Genomic DNA, 25,646 nt, shown 5'->3' on the forward strand with positions numbered 1-25,646 from the left:
CTTCCCACCTGCTTCTCAATTCACTGTAATTTGACCTCGTTCCCATGGCTCCACCGAAACTGCATTTACAAAGGTCACCAACAACTTCCTTGTTTCTAAATCCACCGGATTGTTTTCAGACCTTATTTTACTTGATTAGTCATCAGCCTTGAATACTTTCCTGCCGTGGCTTCTGAAACACCACGTTCTACCACTGACTACCTTACCATTCTGGACATTTCATCTCAATTAACTTTGCAGGTTCATCCTCCTTTGCAGATCCTCAGACTTGGGAGGCTTCTCAGGGCTCTCTCTCTCTTTTTTAAAAGATTTTATTTATTTATTTGACAGAGAGACAGTGAGAGAGGGAACACAAGCGGGGGGAGTGGGAAAGGGAGAAGCAGGCTTCCCGTTAAGCAGGGAGCCCGATGCGGGGCTCTATCCCAGGACCCCGGGATCATGACCTGAGCCGAAAGCAGATGCTTAACTGACTGAGCCACCCAGGCGCCCCTCTCAGGGCTCTCTTGTAGGCCTTCTTCTATTCTTACTCCTATTTATACTTTCTGGGAAGCCCAACAAATCCATCCACTGGTGTGGTTGATGCCTATAAGGCACTACAGACCACTTTTCTATTTCCAGTTTAGGCTTATCTTGCAAGCACCAATCAGGCATATTCCAACCTCTTGGGACACTTCCACCTGGATGTCCCACTGTTATCTCAGACTCATCAGACCCAGAACTTACCCTCTCCTAAAAACCCTGCTACCTCTTCTTTCTGTTTACTCAAGACAGGAATTTAGAAGTCATTCTTCATTTCTCCTATTTGCCCCACCAGGCACCCCATCCAGTTCTTTTTAGCTCATAAGTATCTAAGGAATCTATCTCCGCCTCTTCATTCCTGCTACCTCTCCATTCTTTAGGCCACCATAACCTTTCCCCATTACTGAAACAACTTCCTAACTAGTCTCCTTCCTTCTCCCAATCCCCAATCCATTCTTTCCATTGATCTCTCTAAAATGCAAATCTGATCATTATTCCTTTGCTTAAAGTACTTCAATGACTCTCCATTGTCCTCAGGATAAAGTCTGAGCTCTTGTGCTCATAGGTATAAAATACAGTGGAAAATTTTTATCATCTACCCATAAGCTCAAAGCTGAGCTTGACATCAAAGACCCTCCAGGATTGGAGATTGTCAAGCTGAGTTTGACACCAATGACCCTCCAAGATCCTAACTGTTCTTCCAAGTTTACTCTCACATTAGTATCTCCACTGGCCAGAAGATGCTCAAAATTTCTGGCACTCATCTCTCAGTTTCCCCTCGTTGAGCTCCTGCAAGGAGTCCTTTGTCCTCCATATCCCCATGAGTCTTTCAAGGCCCAGCTCAAGACATATCCCCGTTGTCATAATTGCCCCTTCAACACTTTCTGAGACCCTCAAATCCTTAGGGCCTATTCTTCTGTAGTATTTATCCCTCACACGAGTTGGTTCATGTATGGTTTCTCTCCCTCTCCTTTTAAGACTTACGGAAGTCAAGACCAAAAGCGTAATCTTCACTAGAGGTCACCTACATAATATGAGCTTAGTAAATATTTGTTAAATACACGGATAAATGCAAGAAAACTGTACTCTCTAGCCCCTTTATGTCCCCAACGGACAGAACATTCAAAACAGAACATTTTGAAGACACCACTCCCCTGCCTACCACTCACCCCACCAGCCAGAATATGCCTTAACCCACTGGATGGAGGATGGGCTGGCACGTGTCCCCTAGGCCGTTTTGTACGGTTTTCTACCTCCAGCCCTCGGAGCTGCGTCTGGTAAAGGACGGTAGAGGTAGGAGACGACGTAAGTCAAAGGGCACTGCCGTCCACCCCGTAGGATAAGACACGGTGGGGAAGGGGGACCTTCCCATTTCCAGAACACCGCAAATCTCCCGCAGACCCTCTTACCTACACGGGAGGGTGGGAACTCTTCCCGAGAGGCGTCCCGGTTGACCAATACCTGACCCAGATCACGCGAGTCAGCCAATGGCTGTGAAGCACGGCTAGAACGGGGCGGGGAATGGTTGCTAGGGCCGAGCCGTGGGGTGCCGCGAGAGGCTCGGAGAGAGACTCGGCGGTTGCTAGGCCGGGAGGTCACAGAGCGCGGCTCAGGGATTGGGCAGCGACGGGAGAGGGGGATGGTGATTGGGCGGCGCCCAGGAGGCTCCCGGGTGAGGCGCGGGCGCGCGAGCGGGAGTTCCGGCGGAGGCCCGTGCTGAGGGCTGGCCCCTTCACCATGGCCTCGGCTGAGCTGGACTACACCATCGAGATCCCGGATCAGCCCTGCTGGAGCCAGGGTATGGAACGAGGGTCGGGTCCCATCTTGGGGAGGTAACCTGACGAGTCTTTGGGTCGCAAGCGCAGCTGTGACTCCGCCCCTTTCGGAGCCCCGCCCTCTCGCGACCCGCCCCCTCACGGGGTCCTGCAGGTCCTAGACTTGGTCGGGCCCACAGAGTCCCGCCCCGCACAAGCCCCGCCCCGGAGTGGTCTCCGCGTCCGAGTCCCGCCCCTTCCCTGCGGCCTCGGCTCTGTTGGGGGCTTTTTCTGTCTTTTCGGTGGCAGTTTTCAGGTCCGTGCCTTCGTTTCTCCCCTCGAAGCTGAAGGCTGCCGAGGGCAGGGGCTGTCCTTCCTTTGTTTGGGGTCAGGCTTCCCACTTCCAGCCTCTCGTCAGCGGTTGTGGCTGGGGAACCCACCCACATTATTTTCCACCCACTGTTTTCCCGGGGGTCCTTGCAGAAGCCCGGGACACGGGACTCATCCCTCCCACTTTCCTTGGCAGTAGTGAACCAAGCAGTCTCTGCCGTCAGGTAGAAGTCGGTTCAGATACCCCCTTTAGTAGCTAGATGACCTCTGGCAGTTTCCTCATCTGGAAAACGAGGCTACCCATAGCAACCGCCTTTCCAGGGCTGTTGGTTGCACAACTGAGGTAGTTTGTGTGACGGACCCAGCATAGTGCCTGGCATGGAGTAAGTATAGTTTTTAGCATTCCTCCTCCCTGGAGTCGTATCATTAAAGAGCGATGTGTGGGAGGCTCCACAAAATGAGTAGCCTTGTAGAGCAGGCCTGAGTCCCTGCAGTGAGAGTTGGATTGCAGGCCCAGAGAACGGAAAGTTTGGCGCTGACTGGGAATTTTGATAGAGGAGGCTTGAGGTACTGAGCCCAGCATGTCTCTCCCTCCTTTGGTCCACACAGCCTTTCCGCCCTCCAGTCTCACTGCCAACCGAGCAGCCTCTTGTATGGCTACTGGTGATCTTCCTTAATGTAGAGGTTTACTCTTAATCACCGCTCTGCCTAAAACCCTTCAGTGGCTCCCTAGGGCCCTCAGGATAAATCAAGTTCAGGTTCCTTAAGGTGGCATTCAAAGTCCTTTGCACTTTAGCAGCCCCAGCTTATCTCTTTGATCACTGTGTCCTTCCACTGTTCAATTTGAGTTTTATGTTCTGGCAACCCAAACTGCTTGTGATTCTCCACACACTTCTTGCTTCTCTGCCTCTACTCCTGCTGTTTCCTCTGTCTGGAATGCCCTTTCCCCTCTGCTATGCCACACTGTCCCCTTGTACTTGTCCAGTTCGTCATTGAAGGCTTAGCTCAGATGTTGCCTCCTTCAGGAGAGCCTCCCTAGGCCCTTCCCATAGCATCTTGTGTTATTGGTTGGGGTCTAGGAGTAGAGGGCAGCCCCTAGTCTTCCACAGGACAGATGGCCCTAGCTCCTTAGGGCTGCGTATGGTGGCAGAGGGCTCTTGGGCTTATGGGTGTAAAAATACTTTTCAGAAGTTTGGCATCAGGGAGAGATGAAGCCAGTTAATATTCTTTTTTTTTTTTTAAGATTTTATTTATTTATTTGACAGAGAGAGATCACAAGTAGGCAGAGAGGCAGGCAGAGAGAGAGGGGGAAGCAGGCTCCCTGCTGAGCAGAGAGCCCGATTCAGGGCTCGATCCCAGGACCCTGAGACCATGACCTGAGCCGAAGGCAGAGGCTTAACCTACTGAGCGACCCAGCCGTGCCACCAGTTAATATTCTTGCCTGTGGAGAGCCACCAGCTGCAAAGGGCTGGAGCTGCCCTTTTTGTGGCTAGGAGGGCAGATGTGCTCTCTCAGCCCATGTGAGCATCCTGGTGGTCTTGGTTTGCCTCACTTCTATCGCCTACTGGTTTTAGGGCTTTGGCAAGTTGTTGAACCTTCCTGGGCCTCAGATTCCTCCATAACAGTGCCTCTTTCACAGGATTGTGAGGGTTTCCGAGACAGTTATTGGATGTGTGGGCCTGGCATGTTGGTGTATCTCCTCTTCTCATGGCTCCCCTCACTGCGTCAGGAGGCGGGGTCCTAGAATTGGAAGAAACCTCAGGGGGCCATTTAGTCCTACTAGCATGAGGGTATTCTGTTGCTTCCAGACCCTTCCCTGACGGGACACTTCCTCCCAAACATCCTGGCCTGCTGTAGGTAACTGGGATTGTTAGAAAGCACTTCCCTTTCTTGAGCCACTATAGGCCTTCCTGTCGTTTCTGTTTTCAGTTCAGCATTTGGTGTGTCCTGGCCGCAAGTTAGTTGCTGGTGCCTGAGAAGTGACTCACGCACAGGCTCCATTCAGGGAGCTGTGGTCTTCAGGAGGTGGGAGGATGTATAAGCAGGTGGTTTCACAATGATGTGGTAATTGCAGGACGAGAAGATCAGGGTGGGTGCAACACAGTGAGGTAATCTCTCTTCCTCTCTCTTCAGGAGGTCAGCTCATGCCTTCCTCACATCTCTGTTCTCCAAGAGGAATACCTCTAGGGCTGTCAGCTGTCCTTCCTCCGATGTGGTTCTAAGGACGTCCTCCATCTGATTGCTTCTCTGGATTGGCTTTAGTTCATCATGCCTTTCCCTCTCAAAGCGCATGCCCCAGAACTGGGCTGGGGGTTGTAGCCCCCCTCAGCAGGAGATAACAGCACTATGCTCCCCTGAATCTGTTTCCCATCTGCAGAGAGCTCCCTCCAGGCTGACATGGTTTCACATGGGGATAGCCTGAGGGGATCCTGGAGACTGTCTTTCTTTTGCATTTGCTGTTTAATGGTATAGAAGTATGTAGGGCAATCATGTTTGGTTTCTGGAATTTCTCTCCCCCATATTTGAACATGAAAACTGCGATGCCCAGCACTGCTGTGAGCTGACAGGCGAGCAGCTGCTGCTGGCATATCAGTTATGTAGAAGGCAGCTGTGGATCTAGGGTTGTTCAGAGCCCAGGCTGGGCAGCCCTGGATCCTTCTGCTGGGAATCCCACCAGCCAGAATCTGTGACTGCCCATGCCGGGAGAATAGTCTGTCCACTCCTTTGCTGAAGCTGATCCCTTGACCTGGAATCTCCCTGCATCCTTCTTCCCTGACCAGTGATCCCTGTGCCCTCCTAATACTCTGTTCTCATCTCATTTTCTTGGGGAAGGTTCTATTCTCTTGGCTCCCATAGCAGGGATCCCTGTGGTAGTGCTTTTGACGGTTTTGCTCACTGTTGCTAGGGCCTGGCAAGGATGAGGTGCCAAAGGACCTGAATGGAGTCAGGTGCTCTGACATCCCAGGCTGAGGCTAAGCTGCCCCTTCTCCCAGCCAGAGATTGGTCAGCCAAGCGCTGCCCCAGGCCCCTCTTTGGCTTGCTGGCAGGCCAGGAGGCCTTCTTAACAGCATTATATTGCTTTCATGCTTAGTAAACACTTTCAGAAATAATTGATTCACGGTGTCTGGATAAGGGGCCTACCCTTTGAGTACAAGGAAGGCCTTTGGAGGTCACAAAGAGGGGAAGTGACAGGTTTATTGTGAGCCCAGGTTTTATTGTGAACCTGCTCTTCTGCTAAGCACTTGCGAAAAAAGAGAAAAAAAAAGAGTGGGGGCCAAAAAAAGAAAGGCCACTTAACCTTCAGGAAGCTTTCACTGGCACCTGGGAAATAGTTTTGAGTGGTTTTGAACACCATGGTGGGCCCCAGTGGTTACGGTGGGCTTCTGGAGAATAGTGGCCCACTGGACCTAGAACTTTACAGGGCTGATGGGGAGATGGTGAGCAAAGAAAATGCAGAAGTAGGGGCACTGGAGGAGGACTGAGGTGGTCCCACAGAGCTGCCGCACCAGAGAGGCCTTAGAGGCCCAGGTGAAGAGTAAGTTGGGATTTCATCCTCTCCTTGCCTGTGGGCCCCCCAGTTTTTTTTTTTTTTTAACAGGAGTTTAATTTACAAGCATACCTTGTTTTATTGTGCTTTGCCTTATTACACTTCGCAGATGTGGGGGTTTTTTGTGTTTTTTTTTTTTTTGACAGATTGAAGGTTTGTGGTAACCTTGCATCAGGCAAGTCTATGGGTGCCATTTTTCCAACAGCATTTGCTCACTTCATGTTTCTGTGTCATATTTTGGTAATTCTCATAATATTTCAGACTTTTCCATTATGATTATATTTTTTTATGGTGATCTGTGATCAGTGACCTTTGATGTTACTATTGTCCTTGTTTGGGGACGCCACGAACCCCATCTGTGTAAGACAGTGAACTTAACCAATGATTGTTGTGTGTGTTCTACCTGTTCCACTGACTGGCCATTCCATTGTTTCTCTCCCTCTCCTGGGGCTTCCCTATTCCCTGAGAACACAGTATTGAAATTAGCCAGTTCATAACCCTACAGTGGCTTCTAAGTGTTCAAGTGAAAGGAAGAATCTTCACTTTAAATCAAAAGCCGGAAATGATTAAGCTTATTAAGGAAGGACCATGGAAAGCCGAGAGAGGTCCTCTTGAACCAAATGGTCAAGTTGCGAAGGCAAAGGAAAAGTTCTTGAAGGAAATCAAAAGTGCCACTCCAGTGAACATACGAATGCTAAGAAAACAATCTTACTGCTGATGTGGAAAAAGTTTTAGTGGTGTGGATAGAAGATCAAACATTCCCTTAAGCCAGAGCCTAAATCCAGAGCAAGACCCTCACTTTCTTCAACCCTCTGAAGGCCAAGAGGGGAGGAAGCTGCAGAAGGAAAGCTGGAAGCTGGCAGAGATGGGTTCCTGAGGTTGGAGGAAAGAAGCTGTCTCCATAGCATAAAAGAGTATGGTGAAACAGCAAGTTATGGTGTAGAAACCAGAAGACTTGGCTAAGATCATTCGAAGGTGGCTGCACTAAACAACAGATTTTCAATGTAGAAGAAACCGTCTTGTGTTGGAAGAAGAAGCAACGTAGGACTTTCATAGCTAAAGAGGAGAAGTCAATGCCTGGGCCTCAAAGCTTCTAAGGACAGGCTGACTCTCTTGCTAGAAACTAAGGCAGCTGGTAACTCTTTAAGTTGAAGGCAATGCTCCTGTACCATTCCGAAAGTTCTAGGGCCCTTCAGAATTATGATAAGTCTACTCTGCCTGTGTTTTCTGAATTGAACAGCAAAGCCTGGATGCCAGCACATCTGTTTCCAACATGGTTTACTGAATAGTTGAAGCCCACTGTTGAGGCCTTCTGCTCAGAAGAAAAGATTCTTTTCAAAATATTAGTGTTCATTGACAGTGTATCTTCATCACCCTTGGTCACTCAAGGGCTCTGATGGAGGTATATGATAAGATTAATGTTGTTTTCATGACTGATAGCACAATATCTATTCTGCAGCCCATAGATCAAGGAGTGATTTCAACTCAAGTCCTGTTACTTAAGAAATACATTTCTTGAGGCTAGAGCTGCCACAGAGTGATTCCTCTGGTAGACCCAGGCAAAGTAAACCGAAAACATTCTGGAAAGGATTCACCATTCTAGACACCATTAAGAATATTTGTGATTTATGGGAAGAGGTCAAAATAGCAACATTAATAGGACTTTGGAAGAAGGTGGTTCCAACCCTCACGGGTGACTGTGAGGTGACTCCACTTGAATGGAGGAAGTGACCGCAGATGGGATGGAAAGAGCAAGAGAACGAGAGTCAGAAGTGGAGCCTGATGCGCGGCTGAAGTGCGGCCGTCCCTTGAGAAAACCTGAACAGGTGAGGAGTTACAGCTTACGGAGGAACAAAGACAGTGGTTTCTGGAGATGGAACCTGCTCCTGGTGAAGACACTGTGAAGATTGTGGAGATGACAATAAAGGATTTAGGACATTCCGTAAACTCAGTTCCTGAAGCGGCTTTAGGGTTTGAGAGGATTGAGTCCCAGTTTGAGAGGACTGCTCTGGGTAAAATGCTATCAAACAGCATCACGTGCTACAGGGAAATCACTTCTGAAAAGAAGAGCCAATCAGTGCAGCAGACTTCCTTGTTGTCTTATTTTAAGAAACCACCACAGCCACCCCAGCTTTCAGTACCTACCACTCTGACTGGTCAGCAGCCATCAACATTGAGTCCAGACCCTCCACCAGCGAAAAGATTAGGACTCGCTGAAAACTCAGATGATGATTGGCATTTTTTAGCAATAAAGTATTTTGTTTAAAGATTTTACTTATTTATTTGACAGAGAGAGTAGGCAGGGAGGCAGGCAGAGAGAAGGGGGGAAGCAGGCTCCCCGCCAAGCAGAGAGCCCGATGCAGGGCTTGATCCCAGGACCCTGAGATCATGACCTGAGCTGAAGGCAGAGGCTTAATCCACTGAGCCACTCAGGTGCCCCAGCAATAAAGTATTTTTAAAGATTTTATTTTTTAATTTTTTAAAAGTAAACTCTACACCCACAACCCTGAGATCAGGGGTCCCATGCTGTACTGACTGAGCCAGCCAGGCACCCCAGCAATAAAGTGTTTTTAGATTAAGGTATGTACATTGTTTCCTTAGACAACGCGAGTACATACTTCATAGACCATAGTATAGTGAAAACAACGTTTGTATGTACTGGGAAACCAAAAAATTTGTTTGACTCACTTTATTGTGATATTCGCTTTTTGGGGGTTGTTTGGGAACAAACCCACATATCTCCAAGGTATGCCTATATTTTTTGGAATCACAGTCTCTTTCGCACATTAACGAAAACCCTTTCTAATTTGTCTGCTCTATACCAGGCGCCGTCTAGGCTCTGGATTTGAGGTCCAAGCCTGGTGGACTCTTTCCAGGCCTCCTTTCTCTGAGCTCACCAGGGTCTCTCTTGCCCTTCCTCTGCTGACCATGTCCTGCTCACGTGCCAGGCCTGCCAGGAGCACCTCTCATGATTTTATTAATGGCAACCACCTTGTGAAGGAGGGAGAGGTCTTACTCTGTTTTACATAGGACCAGAAACTCCAGGGAGGTGAGGTGTCTTACCCCAAATTATCCCGGATTTCAACTCGAGTTCCACTCCTCAGCTAGTGCGTGCGGATTCCTGTTGCCCTTAGGAAGTATTGCCTGACTATAGTTCCATTTCTAGGACACAATTAAGGACACACACAAAGAAAGAGGTGTCCAACAGAGTCCTTTTATAATAGTAAAAATTGGAAACATCATGTCCAATAATGGGAGATTGGTCACCACAAATTATGAAATATTCTACGGTCGCTCCGTAGCCACTAAAAAGAGTGATGTAGAAATATATAAGCTGACAGGGAAAGAGGTTCACAATATATTGCTAAATGGAAGAAAGCAGATTACAAAACAGTGGGATTCCAATTTTATTAGACATTCATTTTCTCCTTTTCTGCAGTACCCACGTGCTGCTCGTGAAGGAATAATAGTATCTGGGGTTCATTGAACTCTTTTCTTTGTGCCAGGTACCATGCTAAGCCCTCGACAGACATTATCTTATTTAATCTACATATTAATAGCCCCATTTTAAAGAAAGGTTTTATTTATTTATTCGACACAGAGAGAGAGACAGAGAGAGGAGGAATATAAATAGGGGGAGTGGGAGAGGGAGAAACAGACTCCCCGCTGAGCAGGGAGCCGGATGTGGGGCTCAATCCCAGGACCCTGGGATCATGACCTGAGCCAAAGGCTGTTGCTTAACAACTGAGCCACCCAGGTGCCCCTAAGAGCCCCATTTTACAGATAAGGAAATTGAAGTTTAAGGAGCTTGCTCAAAGTCTGGTTCATAATTATTTGTGGCAGAGCCAGAGATTTGGACGCAGATAAGGTTTTGTTTTATTTTTATTTTTTGTAAAGTTCTAATTTTAATTCCAGTTAGTTAACATACAGTGTTCTGTTACTAGTTTCAGGTGTACAGTATAGTGATTTGACACTTCCATAGAGCACCCAGGGCTCATCACGACCAGTGCGCTCCTCAATCCCCATCATCTGTTTCACCCATCCCCTGCCCCACCCTCTGGCGAACATCAGCTTTTTCTCTATCCTTAAGAGTCTGTTTCTTGGTGTGTCTCTCTCTCTTGAATTCAGATATGGTTTTATAAAGTATGTACTGTGCTACTTTCCTAGGCTCTTACTTCAAAAAGTAAAAAAAAAAAATTATAAATAAAGTAACTTAAATATAAATATATAAATACGGGAACTGTTGAGCACCTGACTGGTTCAGTTGGTAGAATATGTGATTCTTGATCTTGGAGTCGTGAATTCGAGCCCATGTTGGGGGTAGAGTTTACTTAAAGAAAAAATAAATACTGGAACTAGGTATATGAGATTCTAGAAAGTTTTGCTGGGGAGTAGAGGACACTGAGGATCCTTTTAGTCTTTGCATTTTAAAAAGAAAACATAGGTTCTTTGCATTTTGATTCTGACTTACAGATAAAAAGCATGTATTGTGCTGTATACCCTTATTTCTTGTCAGCCTTTCCTTTGTCTTCTCCACATGCCCCCGGGATATACACAATCTAATCTATGCTTTAGTTTTATGACTTGAACTGTTGTACAATATGTGTATCTGTAATTTTTCTATTATTGGTGTCAGTATTGTTTTGTTGAGAAATTCTAGAGGACAGGGAGACTGTGAGATTAAATTGTTTTGTGGGTGCTCAAGAATCACCAGGGTTGAAAAGAATACTTCTGCCTTACCATGGGGCTAAAATAATATTTTAACTCTCATTGCAAAAGTGATAACATGTTGATTTTAGAAAGTGGGTAAAAAAAAAAAATCATGAGAAATCAGTTGCCTCTAGTCCCAGAAATAATTGCTATTAGTATTTGATGTGTTTTTCTATGCATATATATATGTGTGTGTGTATATACGTAAATATATATATGTACCTATAAATATATATATATATTTTTAAAGATTTTATTTATTTATTTGACATATCACAAGTAGGCAGAGAGGCAGGCGGGACAGTGGGGGAGCAGGCTCCCCACTGAGCAGAGAGCCCGATGTGGGGCTCGATCCCAGAACCCTGGGATCATGACCTGAACTGAAGGCAGAGGCTGTAACTCACTGAGCCACCCAGGCGCCCAGCACCTATAAATAAATAAATAAATATATTCTGTTGTATATGCTGCTTTTCAACGCGCTTTTTCACTTAATGTATTACTAATTTTTTAAAAGATTTTAAAGTAATCTCTATAGCCACCATGGGACTTGAACTTAAAACATCGAGGTCAAGAATTGCATGCTCTACAGACCTAGTGAGCAAGGCAACCCTATTATTATTAATTTTTAAAAATAATAGCATTATTGAGCTATAATTCAGATACCATAAAACTCACCCTTTTAAGCTTGTGTTGTTTTTTAGTATATTCATAGAATTGTGCAGCCGTCACCACTAACTCCAGAACGGTTTCCGTCACCTCAGAAGAAACCCTATACCCATTAGTAGTCATGCCCCATCCCCCCCTCCCTTAGCTCCTCGTAACCACTACTCAGCTTCTCTGTGGATCTACCTATTTTGGACATTTTACGTAAATGGAATCCTGTGTTATATAGTCTTTTGTGGCTGGCTTCTTCTACTTAACATAGATATTCGAGGTTGATCCATGTTGTAGCCTGTTGGCACATCATTGCTTTTTTTTTTTTTCTTTTTAAAGATTTTATTTATTTATTTGACAGACAGAGATCACAAGTAGGCAGAGAGGCAGGCAGAGAGAGAGCACAGGGAAGCAGGCTCCCTGCTGAGCGGAGAGCCAGATGCAGGGCTCCATCCCAGGACCCTGGGATCATGACCTGAGCTGAAGGCAGAGGCTTTAACCCACTGAGCCACCCAGGCGTCCCCGTCATGCTTTTTTTTAATGACCAAATAGTATTTCATGGTATGGCTATACCATATTACTGATAGGCATTTGGATTGTTCCTACTTGGTGGCTCTTATGAATATCTGTGGCTCTGAACATTTGTGTCCAGGGTTTTGTGTGGACACATGCTTTCATTTCTCTTAGGTGTGTGTTTTACCCAGGAATAGAAGTGCTGAGTCTTGTGGTAACTTTTTTTTTAGATTTTATGTATTTATTTGTTAGAGAGAGAGAGAGAAATATAGAAGCACAAGCAGGGCGGGGGGGCTGCCTGGGTGGCTCAGTCGGTTAAGCCGCTGCCTTCAGCTCGGGTCATGATTCTAGGGTCCTGGGATAGAGTCCCACATCGGGCTCCTTGCTCAGCGGGGAGACTGCTTCTCTCTCTGCCTCTGCCTGCCACTCTGCCTGCTTGTGTTCTCTCTCTCTCTCTCTGACAAATAAATAAATAAAATCTTTAAAAAAAAAAAGAAGAAGAAGCACAAGCAGGGGGAGCAGCAGGCAGAAGGAGAAGCAGGCTCCCCGCTGAGCAGGGACCCTGATGCAGGACTCCATCAAGGGACCTTGGGATCATGCCCTGAGCCGAAATCAGATGCTTAATTGACTGAGCCATCCAGGCGTCTTGGGTCCTGTGGTAACTTGATGGTTAATTTTTTTCTTAGGAACTGCCAAACTGCTTTCTAAATGCACCTTTTTGTGTTCTTACCCGTAGCGTATGAGGGTCTGATCTCTCCACGCCCTCATCAACACTTGTTACTACCTGACTTTTTGATTATAGCCATCCTCATGGGTGTAACATGCAGTTTTCATTTTCATTTCCTTAAGGACTGCGATGTTGAACATCTTTTCATGTGCTCATTGATCATTTGTCTCTCTTCTTTGGAGAAATGTGTATTCGAATCCTTTGCCTATCTTAATCGGGTTGTCTTTTTATTGTTGAATTGTGAGAAGTTTTTGGTATATGCCAGATACAACCCCCCTATCCGATATATTATTTACAAATATCTCCTCCCATTCTGGGGGTTGTTCGTTTCACTTTTTTGATGGTGTCCTCTGAAGTACAAATATTTTGAATTTTTTTTTTATTTTTTTTTAATTTATTTGACAGACAGAAATCACAAGTAGGCAGAGAGGCAGGCAGAGAATGAGGAGGAAGCAGGCCCCCTGCTGAGCAGAGAGCCCAATGCAGGGCTCGATCCCAGGACCCTGGGATCATGACCTGAGCCGAAGGCAGAGGCTTTAACCCGCTGAGCCACCCAGGCGCCCCAAATATTTTGAATTTTGACAAAATCCCAATTTATCTTTTTTTTTTCTTTTAGTCCTTGAATTTTCGGTCATGTCCAAGAAACCGTTCCTTAATGCCAGGCCACAAAGATTTACTCCTGTGTTTTCTTTGAAGGGTTTTATTAAAGGTTTTAGCTCTTACGTGTGTGTCTCTAGTTTGATTCGTGTATTATCAAATATTTCCATATGATTAAACATTTTTCTTTCTTAGAATTGCTTGTCAAAGATGGCATGCTTTTGAGATTTTTGATCCATGTTCCAAAACTACTCTTGTCCCTGTCCTTTCCCTCCCCCTTCCTACCTGTCTTCCACTGTTGGGATTCAGGCCTTTGCCTTCGCTGGCCTTGCGTGTTACTGCAGCCTCCTCCCCGATCCCAGCGGAGTCTAATCCAGTTTGGTGATTGGAGGTGGGGTATGAAAAGAGGTTGCCGGGAGCCCTGGGTGGGGGGGGAGGTTTCCTGGAAGTGAACAGTGAGCCGACTCAGCAGGTGGAACGGGCATTAGCCCATAAATGGGCATAAACATGGAGAGGCGGCGGCGCGGCACACTGGGCCAGGGAGTGAGGAGCACGTGCGAGGTCCTGGAGATGGGAGCCGGGTGGCGTGGGGGTCCAGAGAGGTGGATGCTGGCTCTGCCGCTTCCTGGCTGCATATTCTTGGGGAGAGGGACTTACTCTCTCTGTGTTTTAGTTTTCTCATCTGTGAACTGGGAATCCCAATTCCTAGGATGGTTTAGGACCCAATGAGGCAGCATATATGGGGGCTCTGGCTGGGGTGGGGCAGGGGTCCCTGAGGAGGAGGAGGAGGCAAAAGATCTGTTGATGGGCAAAGACAGCTATGTGTACACGTTTGGAGCTTAGGTGGTAGAGACTTGGTTCAGCCTGGGGGCTTGGGTTTTGTTACCCAGGGCGCTGGCTGGGGCAGTGGTTACAAGCTGGTCTCGAGACCTCTTGGGTTGGGATTCCAGTTTCACTGGTTATTAGTTGTGTGACCTTGAGCCAGTTATCTATTATCTCTGTGCCTTAAGTTGTTCATCAGCAGAATGAGAATAATCGCAGTACATTGTTCATGGGATTGTTGTAAAGTTTGGTGAACTGACACATAAAGGGCTCAGAACAGTGCTCGAGGCGAAACGCTCTTTTCCCTATTACCATCGCTGTTTTTCTTGGTGATGGGGAAAGGGGGAGAGAAGAGCTGGAAGGAGATGTGGACTTCAAGAGGTTTGTGATTGCTTAGGAAGTGGATTTGATTGCCTGCACCGAGTCGTGGGAAATCTTGGAACATAAATGAGAGGTAGAGCCAGAGCCTGAGTCTCGTCCCCAAGGGGCAGCAGCCAGAGGCCCTGTCAGCCACAGGAGGGAACCGGGTGATCTGGTCAGTGGAATAAGCACAGAAAGAACAGGGGCTTTTATAAGAGGATGGAGGAATCGTGATCTGGATGTGGCAATAAATAACAGTGGCCATAACTATTACTTGTATTACACTGGAAAGGGCAGTGGGTATCAAGAAGAATGCTCTTTGTCCTTGGATCCATCCTTCACTTGGTAGCCCCATGTTCATTCCAGCACGTTTCTCCTGCGTGCCTGAATGGGCCAGCTACAGGGCTGGGCCCTGGGGATGGAGTGATAAACACGCCACGCGCTCAGCGCCTGCCTTCACAGAGCCTGCTGGCTAAAGGGAGAACAGACATTAAATCATCCTACAAGTCATTAATCAATCCAGATTGGATCCTGCCATTTCCCCAATTCCAGAATCGTCCTTTGCTCTTGGAATAAAATCCCAACTCCTACGCCTGGCTTGAAAGGCCCTGCAGGATGGGACCCCAGTGCCACTCTTGGCAGCTCTCGCAACCACTGTTGCTCCTCGCCCTGGCTTTGAGCCCCCGGGACTGCTTGCTGGGCCTCACACCAACCCCAGCATCTCCAGAGCCTCCTGCCCCCACCCATGGCCTCTCTCCACCTGGTGTGTTTGTACTGGGCCTTCAGGGCAGCCCAGCACGTGTGTCTTGCTCTGGGGGGCCTTCCCGGTTGCCAGCACTCTCAGCCACGTTGCCAGAGCACCTTGGACTTTCTGGGTTATAGCACTTGAAATCTAGAATCAGAGCGGGCAGCATGGTTCCAGTGGGAGGAGGTGAGGATGAGGGCTGAAGTTAGGAATGAGTAGAGAGAGTGGGGCCCCGGGATGAGACTGTGTGGGGGGAATGGGAGATTCCCATGGGCAGGAAGAGCAGTTGTGGCTCAGGGGCTGCCTTGAGTGCCTGGCTTGAATGGAGGGATGGGTTCCCGCCCATGATGAGCAGGACCGAAAGGCTGGGCTCTGGGAGTGGGCGGTGTGTTCAGGGTGTCCATATTCCGAGAGTTTCTTCGTGGAAAGGCCTCTCTGGGGAAGAGTCATTCCTCCCTGAGTTGGTGAAGCCTGGGCACCTGTAAAACCTGGTGGAGCAGAAGGGAGTTTCATGTCCACGGGCAGGTCAGAGGGTCTGCAGAAGCTGTTCGAACCTTCCCCAACCGGGAATGCACCATCATGGCCGGTGCGGGCTGACCTTAACTTCAGGAGGCCGCCAGGGGGTGTGGTGTCCCTTGGCTGCCTTCTCTGGGTTGGAGATAAATGCTGAAGCCTTTTGCTGTGTCTTGGTGGTTGCCCAGGAGGGGACCACTGTAGGCTGGGGGAGGGGAGACTGTGCTCAGTCAACTGCACGGAGGTCAGAGAGCCTCCCTGGGCAGGTCTCAGGAATCGAGTTCCTGGATCTCAGAGGTTCAAAGGCAGATCCAAGTGGGTGGCTGTTGATGGCTACCCCTGAGGCTGCTGCAGCCCAAGCTTCATGGGCAGTCATCCTCAGCAGGGTGGGCTAGGGCCCCAGGGAGGCCTAGACGCCTTTCTGCCAGAAGGGCCAGGACAGTCGAAGAGCTGCCCTAGCAGGGGATGGGGACACCAGGCCGGGAAAGGTGGTGCAAATGTTTGGAGTGGCCTGAGTTAGATCTGTGGGACCATCTCCCTGTCCCCGGGGCCAGGCAGGCATCAGGGGAGCCTGGGAGTGCTGGCACTGAGGAGCACGGGCAGCTCCTGCTCCAGGCTGAGTTGCAGCCCAGCCTGGGATGCCCCTGGGGGCAGGCCGTTAATCTCTGAAGGCCAGAGTCACCATTGCTGGAGAGCAGGAACATTGAACTTTTCAATCATGTTAATTTCCACAGGAAATTGTTGTCTTCCTTTTGTCCAAAGGTTAGTGATTTATATTTACCGTCCTCTTAACTAGCCTTGAAATTTACTGTTGCCAGGTCACCACCGGCATCCATAAATCTCGAGGTGGCCGCTAAGCGGAGACAAGGGGCTTGATACTGGGAAGGGCACACCCTGGCCCTTGTGGGAGGGCAGATAACTAGGAGGGACAGTCCTGGCACTGAAGTCCCCCTGAGTGCGTGGGTCCTTACTTGGCGGGGGAAATGAGATGAGGTTTGACCAACAAGGCTGCAGGGAAGCTTCTGGGAAAGTAGCCATGGAGGAAGCAGCTGGCTTGTGCCTTGGCACATCACTGAAGGAGACATTGCTTCTAGTTGGGGACAGTGCCAGTGGCACAGAACATCTGAAGTGGGTTAGTTAGGTGGGGACCAGGGGCCAGATTCCCAGCTGTACACTTCCTGGGTGACCTTAGGCCAGTAACTTAACCACTCTGTGCCTCAATGTCGTCATCTTCAATAATATTCCTTGCAGTGTTGTTATGAGCGTTAAGTCTTGGCAAATATTGGTGATGATTATTCTCTGGCAGGAGAGGGTGGGTGGTTTAATGTGGTCCCTCAGAGTCTGTCTGCTCTACCTCCCTGTTGGCACTGTCCTATCCTTTTCTCCTTTTAAGATCTCCTTCTTCTAACTGCTTGTGAAATTAGAATAGGGCTGGCAAACTTTTTCTGTAAAGGGCCGTAAGTATTTTAGGCTTTGTGAACCGTAGGGTCCCTGTTGCCATGACTCATCTCTGCTGTTTTAACATGAAAGCAGCTACACACAGTAAGTAAATGAATGAGCATGGCTGTGTTCCAATAAAACTTTCTTGTAGACGATCAAACTTAAATTTCATATAACTTTCATGTGTCACAAAATATTAGTTCTTTTGATTTTTTTAACCATTTAAAAATATAAAAACCATTATTCTTTTTAGTGTGCGGTTCATACAAAACTAGAGCATGGGCCACATTTGGCCCATGGCCTGTAGTTTGCTGACCTCTGGATTAGAAAGTGACATTGCATGGAGGAAGTTCTCACTTTTCTCGCCTGGGCTATGTCTTTGAGTTACGAAAGAAAGGTGCCCTCATGTGGGTTTTTCCAGTGACCCTGCATTGCCTCCTGAGAGGCCTAAATGCCACTTGAGGCGGGATAGAGGAGGGAGCCCTGTGGGGACCCGAGGCGTGGGTGCTGGCAGGATATGCCAAGGTCTGGCGTCCGTTGCTTCTCTGCCTGCAGCTAGATTGGCCCTGGATTGGCCAGTCATCCTCACCCCGTGTGCCACCTCTAGTGCTGACAGTTCCCCCATGTCTCTGTTTCAGAGAACAGCTCCAGCCAAGGTGGGAAGGAGGCGGGGAAGCGACAGCCTTTGGTGATTCTCTTGGGCTGGGGTGGCTGCACGGACAAGAACCTTGCCAAGTACAGCGCCATCTACCACAAAAGGGTGAGTACTGCAGGCTTGTGGACACCGTGCCCCACCCCCGGGGTGGGGGCACTGCCACCTGTGGCCTCTCTGTGGCGAGCTCAGCCTTGGCCGCCCTCATCTCTGGGCTGCAGCGACTGCTGAGCACCAATGTGACAGGCCTGGTACTGAGAACAGCTTGTGAGGAAGATGCTGGGGTCATGGGGACTGTGGCAGGATTATCCCTCCTTTGCTGCCCGCTCTGTGGCTGGGTCTGTCTCCTTCAGCCCCCTGACCTGCTTCCTCTTCCTTCCTCCCCAAACCCCGTGGTGGGCAGCCCAGCCCTGATGTGCTCCCAGCTGTGGAGTTGGCCTAGACCTCAAGTCTGTTGTTGCCCAGATGGGCAGCAAGAGCCTGGGCTGAGAGTGTGGGGCACAGTGAGTACCCCCAGGATATTCTCCATTTTCTGACCAGGTGAGTTTCTGTCTTGGGGTTGACATGACACCTTCACATTCCCATGGCAGAAGAGCCTCTTGAAAAAGAGATTAGGCTGGAGGTCTTTTGGCTTCTTCTTAGGCTACCCCAAGAGTTGGATGTAGAGCTTGTGGTAATTGGAGAGAGCCCTAGGAGGGTCTGGTTATATTTTGGAAGCCTCTTTCACATCTGTGGCTTCTGGCCTGGCCCTGCCCTCCTCAGCAGAGAGATGCCAGTGGGGACAGCCCTCGTTGCCACCTGGAAGCCATGGGCCGAGGAGGAGTGGGGATCTCCAGTGGTCAGCCAGTGCCCCCAGCCCCTCGCCTCAGCCTCCCTCCACTGACCACCGTCTGCACTGGGCCTGAAGGGGGTGTGGCCCTGGAGTGGGAGAAGGGTTGGGGGCAAAATGTTGTTCTGAGCTTGAGGCCTTCCCCCAGCCAACAAGGCTGGTCCTCTGGTGTCGCCTTTTATGAATGGCCTTGCGTTGCGGGTAGTTTCAGCTACTTCTGAATTCTACTCACTGGACCAGGCTTGTTTGTCTGGCTTCGCCATTGGACTAAGATCCCTGAGTGGAAGAATAGGAATAGGTGAGTGTGGCCAGAGCAGAGAATGAAGGAAAGGGCAAATGTCAAGAAAGGAGGGGGTCTAGGGGGAGGGTGTGGGGTTAGATTCCAGGGAAGGCAGCAGGGTTGAGTTGGCAGGGCTGGCGGAGGGCTCCTCTGGGAAAGGAAGGGGGTCAGGACAGGATGCGTATGGAGAAAAAAATGTTCCAACTCCAAACTCCTGATAGTAGATTATTTAAAAGAAAGTAAAAATACTGGATCTACCACCTAGAGATGACCTCCGTTTACTCATTTGTGCCCATCCTTTCAGCTTTTCTCTGTGTGTAACTTTTCTTTACCTAACAAGATCTATTGAATATACTTAAAAAAAAAAAAAGATTTTATTTATTTATTTATTTGACAGAGACAGACACAGCACGAGAGAGGGAACACAGGAAGGGGGAGGGACAGAGGGATAAGCAGGCTCCCTGTGGAACCGAGCAGCTGAGCAGGGAGCCCGATTGTGGGGCTTAATCCCAGGATCCCGGGATCATGACCTAAGCCGAAGGCAGACGCTTAATGACTGAGCTACCCAGGTGCCCCATTTACTTTTTTAAAAAGGATTTTATTTGTGAGAGAGAGAGAGCACAAGCAGGGGGAGAAAGGCAGAGGGAGAAGAAGGCTCCCTGCTGAGCAAGAAGCCTGATGTGAGACTTGATCCCAGGACCCCAGGATCGTGATCTGAGCCAAATGTAGATGCCTAACCGACTGAGCCACCCAAGCATTCCAGTTTTTGAATATACTATTTTGCATCATGCTTTTTCTCAGATCCTGATCTCTACCTTGCTTAATCTGTTTTCATCTCCTTGAGTTTGCAGTCCATATTCAGATGCTCTACAGTCCCCAGAATGCCCTTTATAGCTGATATGCCCAAACTAGGATCCAATCTAGATTACCCATTGGATCTAGTTACTTTGTTCCTTAAGGCTCTTTTATTTTTTTTTTTTTTAAGATTTATTTTTATTTATTTATTTTTTAAAGATTTATTTATTTATTTATTTGACAGACAGAGATCACAAGTAGGCAAAGAGACAGGCAGAGAGAGGAGGAAGCAGGCTTCCTGCTGAGCAGAGAGCCCGATGCGGGGCTCGATCCCAGGACCCTGGGATCATGACCCAAGCCGAAGGCAGAGGCTTTAACCCACTGAGCCACCCAGGCGCCCCTAAGATTTATTTTTAAGTTATCTCTACACCCAGCATGGGGCTACCAGAGAATATATCCAGGAGTGTGTGATCCCGAATCGTGCTAGAAGGAAAGTATGATGGGTGCTAAGAGGCGTTGTGTGATTTGGCATTTGGGAGAGCACGGGTGACCTTGGTGAGAACAGTGCAGGGAAGTTAGAGGGAGGGGACGAGGTGGAGAGGGCAGGTGTCAAAGATCGTCTCGGAAGGTGGAGAGAGGGTGGGATAGAGTTAGAGGGGAATACAGTGTAATGGCAGAGACTTTTAAAAAAATAATTTTATTTGAGAGACAGTGTGCATGTCGGGGGTGGAGGGGGAAGGGGCAGAGGGAGAGGAGGGAGAGTCTTAAGCAGACTCCCTGCTGAGTACAGAGCTAGACGTGAGGCTCTGTTTCGGGTTCTTGAGATCACAACCTGAGCCAAAACCAAGAGTTGGATGCTTAACCGACTGTGCCATCTGGGTGCCCTGAGGCTTTAAAAATTTTTTAAAAAATGAGATTGGTTTGTCAGGAATTGAGAGAGAGAGAGGAGGAGACTGAAAATACAGGAGAGGGAGGCAAGGACCCATGGCAGGACTGCGGGTTCGAGTGTGCCCAGAGATGGAGATCTGCTTGGTGGGGGGTGGGGGGGAAATTGGGATGTGACCTGCAGGGACTTCTAGGAGCATCTGACTGGGGAGTTGGCAGCGGAGATGTGGGCACCTGCGAAATCTCAACATGAGGCCCAGACCTACGGGCACAGGGAAGCTGGGCATACATGTGCCCTTCCCTGGGAGTGCTGGGGCCCCAGAGGGTATGTTCCGCATGTGTCCTCATAGGTGACGCGGGGTTGGAGGGCACACACCGTGTATGTCCTCATAGATGGTGTGTTGACAGGAATTGCTGTTTATGTCTCCATGTGAATGCTCCTGGTCAGGAGTGTGTGTGTGTGTGTGTGTGTGTGTGTGTGTGTGTTCTTGAAGGGAGTGTAGCATGTCACTGTGTACCTGCCAGTGGTATGTGTGCACGTGGGTGTGTCTTGCTGGCTGTGACTTTGTTGTGTACTTACACGTGGCATGGCGGGTGCACATGAGTGAGTGGTGGGTGCCACATGCGTCTTTGTCTATGGGATACGAAATGGGTGGGCTTTTGCTGGGTTCTCGGAGTTGCGTGTGCGGCCGTGTGATGTGGGAGTGTGTTTGCATTTGTGGGAAATGCTGTGTCTTGGTTGGGGAGGGTTGGGGCGAAGATCTTTCAAGTCCCGCTGGTAAGTGAGAACAGAGCATTTTATGAACTCTCCCCAGAGTCTAACCGGCCAGGTGGCATCACTGGCCCCTCTGCAGAGTCTGGGGAAGGGGGCTTCAGCACACCCCAGGGCCCCAGTGAGAATAGTGCCAGGAGGAGTCGAGGACAGGTGTCAGACTGGAGTCAGGGGCAGGGGTGCAGTGAGGGGGCTGACGGCAAGGTTATGTCAGCTGACCATTAGGTTTTGCTCTGGGTCACTCAAGGCTGTTCTCATTATTATTCCTGCCGCCACTGATGGCTGCTACTGTTGGTTGACTTTGTGCCTGGTACTCTTTGGGGCACTTGAGGTGTGTGTTTTCATTCGGTCTTCACCATAGCCCAACGAGGTGGACGTTATCCCAGTTTACAGATGGAAAGCCTAGGCCCAGGACGATGATGCAATTTGCTCTTTGCCCCTACTGTTAACAGTGGTGCCAGGAATCAAAGCCAGACCTGTGTGACCCCAGAGCCTGCCTAACTCAGATTCCGCTGATAGAGGGCCCTCTGTCTCTTGAGCAGGACAGTGAGAGGGGATTAGCACTCAGGCACATGGCATTGGCTGCCTTTTCTAACTGACATAGGAGAGGATCTGTCTGGAAATTTTGAGGCATGCTTGACCCAGGCATGGAGGGGTACATGAAATTGGCTCAGATTTTAGAATTTGAGGAATAACAGTGTTTATTATATTTGGAATTTCAAGGCGAGTGGGAGGAGCGATCCCAGGCCTTAGAACCAGAGAAATTGGGGTGCCAGGCCCCTGTGCCAGAGAGCAAGGACTCTGCTCTCAGAAACCAGAGATGGACTTGATGTGGATCCAGCTCACGAGTGGCCTCTGGTGGTCAAGGCTGGGGCATGCAGGCTGCATCTCTGGTGTCAGATTTTATGGGGGCAGCTCCTTGTGCCTGGGAGGGTGGGGATGGCGCAGAGCAGAGTCACTGCAGCCAGGTGTGGCCAAGCAGTGAGGCCTTAAATATGCCAGAGTTGAGCAGATGAGGTGCAAGGGGGAAGGTGGGAGAGAGACAGGGCACGGGCCAGAGATGGCTCCCGGCCTCATGGACCGTGCCAGGCTGAGTGGCTGTGGCCAGCATGAAGTGATTATTCCACAACTGGGCTTCGAGTGTACCTTGCACTCTGGAAGGCCCCGGTGTCTGTGAGCGGTGAGCTGGTGCCTGGAACACCCGTAGGCTTACGGGCCATCAGAGCTGCGGGACATCTCTGACCCTAGCTTGGACTCCCCCCTCCCCCACCCGCACCCCACCCCCATCCCTGAGGACCGACCTGGCCTCTCTCCTCTCCCCAGGGCTGCATCGTGATCAGATACACAGCCCCATGGCACATGGTCTTCTTCTCCGAGTCCCTGGGCATTCCTTCACTTCGTGTTTTGGCCCAGAAGCTGCTTGAGCTCCTCTTTGATTACGAGGTGGAGAAGGAGCCCCTGCTCTTCCATGTCTTCAGCAATGCCGGCGTCATGCTCTACCGATACGTGCTGGAGCTCCTGCAGACCCATCGGCGCTTCTGCCACCTGCGTGTGGTGGGCACCATCTTTGACAGCGGCCCCGGTGACAGCAACCTGCTGGGGGCTCTGCGGGCCCTGGCGGCCGTCCTGGAGCACCGGCCCGCTGTGCTGCGCCTGCTGCTCCTGGCGGCCTTTGCCCTGGTGGCAGTCCTGTTCCACATCCTGCTCGCCCCCCTCACGGCCCTCTTCCATACTCACTTCTATGACAGGCTACTTGATGCCGCCTCTCGCTGGCCTGAGCTCTACCTCTACTCCAGGGCTGACGAGGTGGTCCTGGCCAGGGACGTGGAACGCATGGTGGAGGCACGCCTGGCGCACCAGGTCCTCGTGCGCTCCGTGGACTTTGTGTCATCTGCACATGTCAGCCACCTCCGTGATTACCCTACTTACTACACCAGCCTCTGCGTCGACTTCATGCGCAGCTGTGTCCACTGCTGAGCTCCTTGCCCCACTCACCCAACTCCTCTCTGCTCCAGAAATAAACGCCCCACACCTCCCCACAACCTCTGTCCGTGGGCAGTGGGGTCCTCTCCTGCTTCAGCTCCATGACACCCCTTTGGGACTCCGTGGTCCCGCGAGGAGAGAACTCCCACTGCAGCCTCTGCCCCAGGAATGGTTTCTCCCAGGATCCTACGGGTGGGAGTGCCCGGACAGATTTCCGCGGAAATCTTGCCCTGGCTGTGTTTGGACAGGCACGGGTCAGGCTGCGGACGCCTGGAGCTCTTAGGCTGGGTAGGGCTCACAGAGTGGGGAAGGTGGGGCTGTTGAGGAGCCCCAGGGTTGATCTTTAACTTCTTGAAAGGCGAGTGAGCTTTGAGTAGTGGTGCCGGAGGACAGGGTCAGGCTGGTGCAGGGGCTAGGATTTCTGCTCCCAAGCCCCACAGCATGACACGCCATCTGCATAGACCCCACTTGGTAGTTGATGTAGAGAGACTTCTCTCACCTCACCGCTGGAGAGAGGGGAGCTGAGGATGTGCAGGTGGTAGGCCTGCCGGGGTCCACAACGCTTTGCTGGGAAGCTGTTGGTCCAGGAAGGCTGCAGGGTGTCTGACAGGCAGCTGGAGTGAGAAGTAGGAAGACAGTGGCGCCATACAGGAGCTGGGACAAACTAAGTTGGTAGTGGGGGAGACCAGAGCCGGGGTGAGGACTCCTTCATCTCCTTGAGAGACCCACTTGGATCATCTCCAGGCTGGAGAGGTGGCTTCAGCCTGAGTTCTCTACCTTCTCTTGTTCTTTAAGTCCCTGCTGCACAATGCTGGCACATAGTAGGTATTCAATAAACATGCTGATTGAATGAGCTCACTGTGGCATTCAAGGGACTTGGGTGGGAGACAGGGACGGGCTTTGGAAGTTTGACAGGCAGTGAAGGAGATGGCTGGCTAAGCTCTGGGTGGGAGCTGATGCTTGATATTCTCAGGACTGATGAACCCTCTGGCTCCAGAGCCAAGCTCAGTCTGCATCTTGCCCGCCCTCTGTAATCTCTTGGGACCATGGTCACTGATCCCCTATGCAGTGTGGTTGCATTCCTAGCCACGGCCAACAGGTGGCAGTGCTGCCTGGGCCATAAGACCAAGCTTAAGGATACCACAGCTGAGTAGGCTTCACTCAGGGTTAATGTGGCCTATTAGAGAGCATATGCGCCCCCCCCCCCACCTGGGCTGAGAGTAACCAGCCATCAGGGATCTATTGAGTCCAAGGCAAAGAGAGGGGAGAGTTGAGACCTGAAAGGAGCTAGCCCGATGGGAACTGGGCATTTCCCATTTTTCTCACTGGGGCCGCTCTGTTCTGGCAGGCTGCATACATTCCCTAGAACCTTGGGCCCCAAGATTCTTGGACTCGGGATATTCAGTGCCATCAAGCTGGGCCTGGGGCTCAGCAGGGCCTTCCCTGAGCTCCAAACAGGTTGACGTGTCACCGGGGTGCAGGAGGCAGGAGCGGCAGGCTGGACCCTATTCTGTAGTACACACCAAGGGCACCCCAGATGTTGGTGCGTCTAAGGTGAGGGGATTTGGGAAGATGGGGAATGGACCTGGTGTGTGACACTGTGTAAAGGACAGGACTCATCTGCAGCTTTGAGCACCTGCCTGAACACCCAGGATGCAGATTACTACCTGGCAGCGTGCAGCTCTGGGGATGACGATTTGATAAAATGCCATCTTCAGTGCTGGCTGCCCAGCTTCAGTTCCCCCATGCAAGAGTCCATCTTGGACAACTGGGCTTTCTCCCGAGGCCACCCGAGGATCTAGGCAGTAGCTACACTGGGGTGTTGCTCACTCACTATAAAAAAAAGCCGCAGTGGCTGAGATGGTCACTTTGGTCCCTGGCTCATTTTGGGGGACTAGAAAGGGATAGAGGCTTGGGGTCTGTGTCTTTACCTAAGCTTATAGCTGCTCTTGTTCTAGATTGGGGGATAGAGCTGTGTACCCCCAAGCTCTGACCTCTTTTGTGATTAATGAGCTGACGATTCTGCATCGATAAGGAATTAACCTGGAGCCCCTACCCATCAATAGTCAGGAGTCCAGGTCCCCAGCCCCACCCCCACCCCCGATGGAATGCTCCAGGGGCTCCCTGAGCAGACCAAACCTGCACTGCTTTGCACACCCACATCCAAGTCCTCTGCCCCACACTGCTGCCAGGAATTAACCCCTTAACTGCTTCTGTCC

At 50.0% G+C, this 25,646-nt stretch overlaps 1 protein-coding gene across 1 annotated transcript; it reads left to right on the forward strand.

Annotated features, from left to right (window-relative positions):
* Window positions 1–2,061: 2,061 nt before the first annotated feature.
* TMEM53 (transmembrane protein 53) lies at window positions 2,062–25,629 on the forward strand. Its single transcript, XM_080800279.1, has 3 exons — window positions 2,062–2,317; window positions 17,870–17,991; window positions 22,768–25,629. Exons 1-3 carry the CDS (start codon window positions 2,257–2,259, stop codon window positions 23,419–23,421), a joined length of 837 nt encoding a protein of 278 aa, XP_080656405.1. The 5' UTR covers window positions 2,062–2,256; the 3' UTR covers window positions 23,422–25,629.
* Window positions 25,630–25,646: the final 17 nt, after the last annotated feature.

The sequence above is a fragment of the Martes martes genome, assembly GCF_963455335.1.
Source record: "Martes martes genome assembly, chromosome: 4".
Classification (NCBI taxonomy): Eukaryota; Metazoa; Chordata; class Mammalia; order Carnivora; family Mustelidae; genus Martes; species Martes martes.